Below are 12065 nucleotides of genomic sequence, written 5' to 3'. Positions count from 1 at the left end.
TTGGGGCCAAAAAAAGACCAGGAGTTTGGTTTTTGAAATGATAAATTTTGAGATATATATTTGGCATGGAAGCAGAGATAAGGAATTAGATATAAAAGTCTGTAGTTCACAAGTGAAGTACGGACTGTAGGTATTATTTGGGAGTTGTCAAAAAAAATAATAAAAAACCATCTCTAAGTCAAGAAGCTCACTGTGAGAATACCAGAGAAACTAAAAGGAAAAAAGCAAACCAAGGCCAGAGGTATAGGCATGCTAAACTTAATAGATCAGGAAGAAGAGTAAGAACCTGCAAAGGAGACTGTGGGGTTGGAGACCTGACAACATGGAAAATCCTGAAAACCAAGTGAAGAAAGTGTATTAAGAAGGCTTCTTCTCTGTCATTTGCTGCCAACAGGTAAAAAGAAAGGTGAGGACTCAGAATTGGTCTTTGATTTTAGTAAGGAGCTGGTCCTCAGTACAGCAGAAGAGCGGTTTCTGTGAAAGACAAATTGAATAGCAGTAGGAGGGAATAGAGAGTGGAATTAATGCTTCAAGTCAAAGAGCACCCTGGAGGAAAGTTGCTAAAAAAAGGCAGTCCAAAAAATGGGAGAGTAGGTGATTTGGGAGGTGTGATCAAGATATGTTTTTTGCTTTGCTTTGCTTTGTTCTTAATGGGAGAAATGATAGTATGTTTGTATCCTATTAAGATAGATTAAGTAGAAAGGAAAGAATTGTAAAGAGAAGGAATAATCGCCAGGGCAGTATCCTTGAGTAGAAGAATTCTAATGGTGCACATAAAAGGATTGGCATTAGATAGGAACGTGTGTAGTTCCTACCTTCTGGGAACTGTGGAAGCAGACAGGGAGGGAGAATATATGCTGGTAAGTGGATCTGTGTGGTTAAGAGAATGTGGATATTTCCTTATGATTGCTTCAGTTTTCTCTGAGAAATAGAAAATGTCAGTAGATGAAGTGAAGATGGGAAAGAGGAATTGGATGTTATAGGAGCATAAAGATGTAAATTAATTGTCCAATAGACTCCTAAAACAGATTAGGAAGTGATAGTCCAAGTCTCTGTATTACCTTTAAGACAGTGTCAATGGGAGTGAGTAGCTGATTGGACAGAAGATGAAGAAATAAAAAGCTAAGGCACTGAAAGGATCACCAATTACTATATTGACATCCCTAAGAATGAAGACAGAAGTAATATCACAGTGAGTGGAAAAGAAACAAGAAGAATGATAGATGAATGCAACAATACTTTTATGAGTAAAGTTAATAAGCTTATTTTTCCATATTTCAAAGTTTTACAGTGCCTACCAAAATAAAAATACATTAAAGTATAATGGTAGCCCATGACTGGTATTATACTTAAGTACTTTTTCTCATTAAACTATAATTATTTTTAAAAATGTTTTTATTGAAGAATTGCCTACAGCACTTGGTTAATTTTACACAGGAGTTTTATTCTTTTGGAATAGTTGTTGTCACAGGTGAGTTCTCCAGGAAGCAGACTTGGAGATTAATATTCCAGAAGAATAGAAATTGCAGTTGGAATCAACATCATTTAAAACGAAAAAGAAGCCTAATTAATGGGGCTTAACCAAATAAAAGGCTTCTCATTTTCATGTAACAAAGAGTACAGAGATAGGCAGTTCAGAGCTGGTACAGCTGTGCAGGAAACCAGATCCTTTCTTTACTATTACAAAATCCATAGTATAGGACCTGTCTTCATTCTCACAAAATGGTGGGTTAGCCTTCAGGCCCTGTCCATTAAGTAGAATGAAAAAGTAGATGGCAGTCAAATTGTCAACTTCTTAATCAGAAAAATAATCACTTTCCTGAAAGCCCCACGTAGGAAACTTCTGCTCCCATCTATTGGCCAGAACTTTGATCTTGTGGCCACCCTCAGTTGCATAGAGTTTAAGGAGTCATGTATGTTTAACTGAACGCACTACTGCCTAAGACTAAAACTGGTCTCTATTAATGGGAAGGAAGAAGAGATCAGCAACGAGCAGTAACTGCCATATGGTTGTTTCTCTTTTTATTCTGCATTTTCTTTGACTCTCAACTCCTGTGTCTTTATTTTTAGATTAATTTTATTTTCATGAAAGGAAAACTTTCCCATTTAAAATTCAAAAGTATAAAAAAGTAAAAAGGAAGAAGCAATAATTTAGAATTTCTCAGAAACACTGGTGTCATGCATGGTGAATGTGATTCTAGGCTTCTCTGGTATCTTAAAAGAAGTGTGAATGAGTAAATGGAAGGAAGGGGACAGGTAGACATGGATAAATGGACAAAACATTTTATAAGAATTAAAGATATCACACGTTACACATTCTCTTTAAATGGTATATTAGACTTATTTATGCTTAAATCTGTAAGAAACCCGGCATGGTGGCACATGTCTGTGATCCCAGCAACTCGGGAGGCTGAGGCAGGAGGATTGAAAGTTTAAGGATAGCCTCAGGAACTTAGCAAAATCTTGTCTCAAAATTAAGAAGGGTTGGGGATGTGGCTCAAGTGGTAGCGCACTCACCTGGCATGCGTGAGGAACTCGGTTCGATCCTGAACACCACATAAAGATATTGTGTCCACCTAGAACTTAAAAAAAAATAATAATAATGTCTGGGAATACAGCTTAGTAGAGCCCCTGGTTCAGTTTCTAGCAAATCAGTCAATCAAAGGTGAGCTTCTCAGCCACTGAATATAGATATTGATGTAGTTAACCCACCTACCTACCTTGTCTATCTAAATTACAGTATATGTGCTGTTCTAAACTCACATTTTTCTATTTACTAAAATGAGATATTTTCATAGCCACATCTCACTGGGAACATCCCTATTTGACTTCCAAGCCCTCTGATTCATTTTCAAACCTCCAATATTAATGGCATCCAGGTTGTCCCTTTGATGTAAAAAGACTGGCAGACTACAGGTGTGAACACAACAACCTCTTCATAGCTGCCTGGTCTGATATGAAGCACATGTATAATAAATTAATGAAAAAGTAAGCTGTACATTTAAAATATTAGCATTTTGAAGAAATTCTTATAAATTCTGAATTTTTCATTTACCTCTAAGGCAATCAGATAATGTTTATTGGGTGTTCAGGATCTGTAATACTTGAATATGGGCTTTAAGATCCTGTCTAGGTATTTCCCCTAAATGTTAATTATATAATGTTAATTATATTGGCCTTAGAATTATTTCTGCTCTTTAGGCTTTCATAAGTTAACTTGAAGGCAAATATTGAATCAGAATATATGTTAATCACTTATTCTGATTTGTTATGTTACTATGATATTATAGCAGTGTTATTAACCTTTTAAAATCAGATTAACTATTATAAAGTCCTCCATGTAGTTTGTTTTATTGATAATATAATATCTTGTTATATATTTCTAAAAGACACATTTAATTTGAACTAAAATTCTTCATGTTATCAGGTGTTTTATGCTCTTGGATTCATCATTTAGAAATTATTACTCCTTATTGTGCACATTTAAAAGAATAACTTATTTAAAAGTAATAAAGCATGAAGTTATCCCAGTTCAGTCTCCTCACATTTATTTAGCTCCATTTGCTATGTGATATGTTGTGGGCCATTTAGCCATCTGTGTCACATTGAGAAGAATGTTTATTAAGGGTGGCAGTTCTTTTGAGCACAATTATCAGTGTAACACAGCTGTGTTGCCCTGTTGTTCATCAGCCTGTTTGGAGATTCTCCATTTATCTTAGTGTTCCTACTGTTTTCATATTTATTGTTACATAATTGCTGAATGCACATCAACTTTACATTTGTGGCATTTTCATCCATTATTTGCAATATTTAGATATCTTATCTGGAACAAAACTCATCAAGCCTGCAACTTTGAATAAACTGACTCCCAAAAGTGAAGGTTGCCTGACCACTCCTAATAAGTCTGAAGATCATACAGCAGCTGATTCTTATGTTCAGCTTCAGACTGTAGGTATTAAATTTCACATTGAATTTATAACTTTTTCATTCAAAAATCATTTCAAAACTAAATTGAATTCTAGATAGGGAAGAGGGGTGGGAGGGAAAAGGAGGGGGCAGGGGATTAGCAAGGATGGTGGAATATGATGGACATCATTATCCAAAAAACATGTATGAAGAATACTTTATATACAAACAGAGATATGAAAAATTGTGGTTCTATGTATAATCAGAATTGTAATGCAAAAAAAGTACATGTATAAAGACATGAATTGGCGTGAACATACTTTATATACAGAGATATGAAAAATTATGCTGTATATGTTTAATAAGAATTGTAATGCATTCTGCTGCCATGTATTTTAAAAATCAATTAAAAACCACTGATTACAGTATAATAAGCATTTATACAAATGAGGAATCAAGTAAGTATGCACAAGGGAATATAAATAAATAAATAACAATGTTGTATCAGTGCATGCTATATACATATATGGAAATACCACAGTGAATCCATTATGTATGATTAATGTGCTAATATATAAAAATAACATTAATGTGAAATTTCTTCAAGACTGATATTCTAAGCCCTCCTGATGCTATACTATGTAACAGAGCATTTTTAGTCCTATTATTTTTATTCTTTGTGTCTTTTTTTTTTTTTTTACAAGTGCCAGTTTTTGAATTTTGTATGTAAAACCATTATAATGAAGTAATGTTTTTCCTTAAAAGGATTCTTCAGGATACTGTGGTGAAAACAAGGAGAAAGAATCATTCATGTTTAAAAGAGTTCAGGAAGCAGAGGAGAAATGGAGGGGCGCACAGGCCCTAATTGAGCAAATTAAAGTCACATTCTCAGAAAAAGAAAAAGAACTAGAAAGTAAGTTGGAAGAACAAAAAAGAGAGCAAGAAAAAGAGATACTCAAATTGAATCAAGAAAATTATATTCTTCAAGCCAAGGTACTAACACATTGTTCTATTTTTATTTATTAAAAAAGAAAAAAAAAACCTGTACTCCTTGCTAAACGCACTATCATACTTGATTTTGGTTCTGTTAAATTGTTATGTTTGCTATAGAAGATATGGAAATGGTGCCAGAGTATACTTCCTTACAAGAATTATTCTTCTTAACTTCTCGCTGCATCATTTCCCTTCCCAAATAAAACAATTTCTGCATTTTCTCAAAGTTAAGTGGCTTTGAAGAAACAAACAGAAAACAAAGATGGTTACATTTTGGAGACATAACTGATCCTGTCACTGGAGAAAAATTGAAGCAAATCCAAAAAGAAATACAAGAACAAGAGACACTTCTTCAAGGATATCAACAGGTGTGGCAATTCTTTAGGATATGGCAGATTTGCTTTTAATCCTTACATTATAAAAATGAGGCATATTAAAATATTTCTGTGCCCATGTAATTATTTAGTCATTTCTGACTAAAGTGGCAGAATTAGTGGCATGGGTTCTAGATTCAAAGTGCCTGGTTTTGAGTCTTAGTTCTGCCACTTAGAGTACACACATGGGAAAATCCCCTCACTCTCTAAGCTGGTTTCTTTATTGGTGAAAGAGGGATAACAGTAATAGTACTCCCTCATAAGGTAATGGTAAAATCAAATAAGACAGTATAATTTAGCTTCTAGTAGGTACACTTTTAGCCTGGCGTAGAGTAACCAATTACTTGTCTTAATAGCCACGTTCCTTAGAAACTATTATATTTTTCTTTAGTTTTCAACAATGCTTCATAGTAAAAATATTGGCTAGTTTTGCTCTTAGATTCAGAAATATGAATCTGAAATCGGTTGGTAAGGCCCTGAAGGTGAACAATTTTTTTTTTTTTTTTTTTTTTTTGGTTTACTGTGAGAAGACCTGTTTACAAAGGCACATGTCTGTGATGTGTAATGGAATCTTGGTAATGCTGCCCTAACAGATAAGGAAGGCTGAGTGATCTCTAGCATGAACTTAATCCCTATTCCTCTCCACATCTCCTCATTTATTACATTTGTCTCCTTTGATGCCTAGCATATGAGCACTGAACCATGCATTATCACACAGATTCTAACAAAAGCTTTTCTGCACCTATGATTCACTCTAAATAGTTTGATTTTATCAAACACACTACATCTTTGAGTGAAAACTGTTCAGATTCTTTATCTGCTCTCTAATGTTGCCATATAAAGCAGGAATTTATAATATTTCACGAGACCCAAAGGATGTCAACCATCTCTCCCATGAAGATAATACAATATTATCTGGGCACTTGGAGGGTATCATTAATTACGTACATACGTAAGTGCCATCTTCCAGGCACTAGTCTAAGACAGATAGTCCATAATTTTCACTGAATCTACAAAATCCCTTGGTTTTTTATCACATTCTTAATTTTAAAGAGATTGGTAAGTTAGAGAATTTAAATGCCAATTGGAACTTTTTCTTCTCCCTCTGATCTCAGCTGGTTTGAGTCACTCTTTAGCTCAAACACCAATGTTAAATGGATCTGTTCTTTGCTCTACCTTGTCCTGACAACTTTCAGAATGAATACCCATTATGGATACATCTGACTGACTATCTCACTGCTGGAAGCTAGCCTTCCAGAGTCTTTTTCCAGGAGTGATTCCCCCCCACTCCACCTCCAGCTTTCAGGACAGAAACAATAGGATACAGTGTCCCACTGGGCCTTCCTTCCCTGGCCAACACAGTTGGGATGTTATGATACCTTCAGAGACCCTCTCACTTACCCCTTGAAATTCGGTGTGTTAAAGATACAGAGCTCTTAAGCTTTATGAAATTTCACAGCTTTTCAGCCAAGCATTTTAAACATTTTGGAAATAATTGTTTTTAGACACAAAGTCTTCTTCTAAGACAATATAAAAAAATTTGAAAAAGATTTTACATACTCAAAGAAATTTCAAAGATAAAATATTTAAAAGATTTATCTATTACAAGTATATTATATAAGTACTACTGACTTTTAACTAAAATGCAATTTTCTGTTTTTCAAAAGGAAAATGAACGTTTATATAATCAAGTGAAAGATCTCCAAGACCAAAACAAGAAAAATGAAGAGCGAATGTTTAAGGAAAACCAGAGTTTATTCAGTGAGTTAGCCTCCTTAAAGTAAGTCCTTTTAAAATTCTTACAATCAAATATATTTAGACTCATTCTAAGCATTAATATGTTAATAATATACTAGTTTTTACTTAGAAATAATATTTACTTATTTTCACATTTATTTTTGTTTATACACTGATGTCCAGTTTAGTAATTTTTGCATATTGGATGACTAGTATATATTTTAGTACTATTTCAACATATTCATACTTGAGTATGACATCATTTTCAGAAAATTGAAGATAGTGTTTCTCTTGATCAGTCATTAAGCCTGAGATGCAAGTCTACAAGATCACTTCAGTCTTAAATCAGGCTCTGTAGAAACACAACCTAAGATGGAGATCATTGTGAAGGTGATGTGCTGTGGAATAACTTATCCTCAAGAAAAGGGGAACAAGAGAAACAAGTTGGGAAAGGGAGAGAGAAAGTAGGTAAGAATATAGTTTCTACTGGATGGAGCCTGGCTTCTTTCTGTTCCCTCCAGGAAGCTCAGGAGAATAGATTGTACCAGAGGACATCCTCAGGCACTTACTGGGTGACCCTGGGAAGGAGTAGGAGATATCCACTGAGCTAGGGATCACCATTTGGTTGAGGGCATTTCTCCAGAGGAGGAGACACCTGTGAGTTGATATCAGTGAACACTTACCACAGAAGACAATGGAGTACCAGCACCTACTTATATTTCTGATTATAAGGTCTTTTGGATGTTACTACTTCCAGCTTTAAAATATTAAGTAAAAATGCTGAACCCACAAATATGGAAAAGCTAGGATGCTATCTTCTTTTTGCAAATGATTAGTATTTGTACACTATTATATATAAACACTAAATCACTCAGACAGGACCATTATTAGGAAAAATTTCTTTGATCATAAATATTATAAGTTGACTATGTTTATTCATAGTCTTCTTCCATTATGGTGGTTGTTAGATGAGCCTAGGGCAAAAAAGGCATGGCTGCCATTAGCTCATAATGGTCTTTTATGCAAAGTAGAAGAAGGCATACCCCATAGCAGACAAAACTAACAGCCACATGGGTTGCAAAACAGGACACCTTTGTGTAAATTTAAAAAATTAAAAATGCCCATTTTTTCTGGGTAGTGTAACCAAAGCCAAGTATGATGATGAGCACAGTTCTAATACATGAAAGCAGTTATATTTGCTTTCTTTCTAGATGTTTCCATAACGAGTTTTAAACTGTCATATCTTACACTACCTGGCTTGTAAAAAGAACTATTGTAGGATGCCAAAGCTAAGCTCTAAGTAAACTTTCATGATGAAATAGTTTCTTTAGTGTACTAGAGCTTGGTGGTCTTATATAAATTTTTAAACTCTTTATATAATGTATCTGGAAAAACAGGAAAAATTGAATCTGAAGTCTAAATAGTAATGTTTGGTTTTGTTAGTTTCCATGAATAAAATTGGCAATTTTTGTTCCACAGAAAGGAGTGTAAAACAGTGGGACAAAGAGTACCTTAACACCAAAGAAAATTAACAGCCAGCACATTTTTTTTGCACCACTGATTTTTTTTCCTCTGAAAATTGGGAGAAAATTTTTATATTGCAATTAAACCAATAATTTTAGATGAAATTAAGCATTTCCCTTAAAGTATACTTCTGTTTTTATAGGTTAGTATTTTAATCTTTAAATTAAATGAAATTTTTATCTTCAGTGATTTGTAAGTTCCAATATTGGTTAGTATTTAATTTTTAGAGTATAATATTTTGTATTTAAAGGAGTACCTTATAAAAAAGAGATCTCTTTTTTAAAATAAATTAGAGAACAGATACACAGAAGTCGATTCCTGTCTCATGCAGTTGAAGATTCAGAACCCACCAGAAACCAGAGTTTTACAGATCTATTAGCAGAACTACGGGTGGTACAGGTAAGTTGCATAAGGATTTTAACTATTAGTGACAGTAAAGATCATTATAAGAATCCCCACATGTGTCAAAAAAAATCTGGTTTTATAATACTTTGATGAGTAAGGTATTTGTTTAAATTTTTCACTACTGTAACCATAAGATTTCACAAGAAAACTTAGAGGAGGAAAAGTTTATTTGGGGCTCACAGTTTCAGAGGTCTCAGTCCATAGATGGCCATCTCCATAGCTGTGTGCGTTAGATGTAGCAGAACATCATGATGGAAGATGTAGCAGAGGAAAACCGCTCAGGACATGACAACCAGGAGGCAAAGAGTTCCTCACCAGGAAAAAAAAAATATACCCCAGAGTCATGACCCATCTCCTCCTGCTACATCCTATCTGCCCAGTTAATCCCTATTGGATTGATACACTCGTTAAAACAACTCTCATAACTGTCATTTCACCTGCAAACTTTCTTGCATTCTCTCACTTGGGAACACCTTATGTATAAACCATAAGACTGTTTTTAAATTTATGCCATTTTAAAATTCAGAGACTAGGAATATGGCTCAGCACTTGCCTACCAGGCATGAGGTCTTGATTCTATCCCCAGTACCAGAAATAAATAAAATAAAAATTAAGAGTAAATATTTGATGAGCATTTAGTTTACATGTGACCTTAACTTTAGCACAATCAACATAATACTATATTTAGATTGGATCTTCTTTCAACAGATCTTCTTTATGACATGAAACTATATCAAAATTAGTTCCGTTTTAAACAGAAGTATTGTATACTTACATGCTTTATGTGTCCCCAGGAACTATATGCGCATAGCACCCACCAGTCATTTTTAACAAATGACTCTGCCACATTTTTCAAACATCCTGTGTAGAGTTACTTCTCCCCTCCCCTCCCATAAAAAGGCATACCACTAAACTGAAAAAAACATTTCAATCTGTTCGAATGATTATGTAAATAGAAAAATTTTAATTATGTACTAGTTTTTAGTAAGAAATTTATTGTACAATTAGGTCACTTAGAAATCTAAATGTAACAATTTAATAATTGATGTTTAACAGATTTTTGTAGCATGTAAAATGCACCTTCACATATTAATTCATGAGGGAACTTCAGAAGCATTTGTGCATGCATGTATACAATTATTCTTTATACCAATGTGCCTAATCAATGACTGAAAAAAATAAATGACTACCTACTACCCCTTACTAGTGAGCCTCAAAAATTATCAAGTTAAAACAAATTAGTTTTGCCATACTTTAGATGAAAGGTTGGAAGAATATAGTATAATATAGTAGTCTTCATTCAAAAATTGTTGTTTAGGGACCTTTTTAAAAGTTCTGTTTTGAACATTTTTATGACAAATTAAAAAGATTGAATTTCCACCAAAATACCCCAAAAAAGTACTGGATAAAATATAGTAAATAACACAAAAGGAAGGAAAATCTCTAGGGGGCCAAAAATAAAGAGGAGTAAAAACCTGGCAGTGAAAGTATTTGCTCTTCAGGTCTCCGGTTCAGTAACCACAAGGCCTAAACTTTGTGGGTTTTTTTTTGTTGTTGTTGTTGTTTGTTTTCTGATGCTGAGGATTGAACCCAGGGGTTCTTAACCACTGAGCCATATCCTCAGCACTTTTTTTTTTATATATTTTATGTAGAGACAGTGTCTTGCTGAGTTGCTTAGGGCCTCACTACATTGCTGAGGCTGATTTTGAACTTGCCATCTTCCTGCCTCAGCCTCCCCAATCTCTGGGATTACAGGCTTGCACCACTCACTGTCAAGGCCTGAACTTTAACAGCTAAGTATTGTCATGCTAAACAACACAGAGAAAGATTCCTTAATAAAGAATTAAGTTTATTTGGAACATGCAGAGCATTGCAATGGAAATACATTCATAGTAAACTATGACTACTCAAAGAGGTTGAGGAAAGGGGAAGTTTTTATTGATTGATTGGGGTACTGGGGATTCAACCCAGGGAAGGAGTAGTTTTGAAATTCAAAGAGGAGAAATCCAAGTAACTTACTTGGATTTAAAGTTCATTGGTCTTGGAGACCTGAGGCATGAGTTGGCATGAGCTCATTAGTGGAGATGCTGTTGCTAGGCAAGTATCTCCTGTGGAAAGTACCTTATCTGAATTTCTGCAGTCTTAAAGAATACTACAGTTAAACTTTGTTACATAATTATGTGGTATATGCGAGGCTTGCACAGGCATGGCTACACGTGGAAGATGAAGGAATTTCTAATGGTTGTTTTTGATTTTTTACGAAAGTCCTTGTCTCAGACATGAGCCCTTACCCCTTTATTTATTTCCTGACACTACTTTGGTCTGGGCCTGACAAGAACAATTTCATCTTGGTATCAGCAACTTTCACAATATACTCAGGATATCTTAAAAGGTGTATTAAGAATCGTAATGCAAAAATAAATAAAGAATTTTTAAAGAATTTTTTAAAAAAGGACCACATCTTTAAGAAAATAGTGGAGTTAGAAAAAATTTCAATCACTCTGTATATACATACATTACTTAGAGACTGAGATGCCAAGAAAATTTTTCTGTCTCCACTTCTCATGAAGAACTTATAAGCTAATGGAGAAGATAGGCATTAAGTACACAAATAATTACAGATAGAAATTAGTGCTTTGAAGAAAATTAAAACACAATAATGAGAAGCAAGGTAGAGGTAAGGCAGCCTTTAATAGTGGGGACAAGGAAGCTCTCCGAAAAAGATTTGAGTTGAGAGCTTAAGAGAAGCAGCAGCCAATCATGCTGAGGTGGAGTCTTTAGCCAGGTATAAGAGTAAATGAAAAAGCCCCGAGTTCGGAATGTGTTACCTTCTGGGAAGCAGAAATGGGTGAGAAAATATGAGCCGTGGAAGATTAAGTCAGACAAAGACCTCTGAATGTCTGCATAATGAGTTAAAGGAGAAGGAAAATAGTACTACCTACCTATGGCCCACAAGATTAACTTGAGGCATTCAGGTTTTCTTGAAGGTGGGCAGTTTCCATCCCTGGACATATGCAGGCCCAGAGTGGACACCCATTTAAGCATTGATTGCCAGACTAAACTCGAAACATTTAAAGATCCTTTGGATTCTAGCATTATGTAATTCTATCAAGTAAGAACTCCTAG

General features: G+C 34.5%; 1 protein-coding gene across 1 annotated transcript in view; it reads left to right on the top strand.

Annotated features, from left to right (window-relative positions):
- The window catches only part of CEP162 (centrosomal protein 162), an 88989-nt gene that overhangs the window by 40172 nt on the left and 36752 nt on the right, over positions 1-12065 (top strand). Inside the window, exons 14-18 of the mRNA XM_081294646.1 lie at positions 3815-3948; positions 4672-4899; positions 5127-5267; positions 6941-7053; positions 8828-8933. Of these exons, the coding sequence (XP_081150772.1) occupies positions 3815-3948; positions 4672-4899; positions 5127-5267; positions 6941-7053; positions 8828-8933 (722 nt within the window). The remainder of the gene's footprint in view (positions 1-3814; positions 3949-4671; positions 4900-5126; positions 5268-6940; positions 7054-8827; positions 8934-12065) is intronic.

This window comes from Spermophilus citellus (assembly GCF_964194105.1).
Source record: "Spermophilus citellus genome assembly, chromosome: 5".
In the NCBI taxonomy this organism is placed as follows: Eukaryota; Metazoa; Chordata; class Mammalia; order Rodentia; family Sciuridae; genus Spermophilus; species Spermophilus citellus.
The sequence above is the reverse complement of the archived record's forward strand: the minus strand, read 5'-3'. Positions and strand labels throughout refer to the sequence as shown.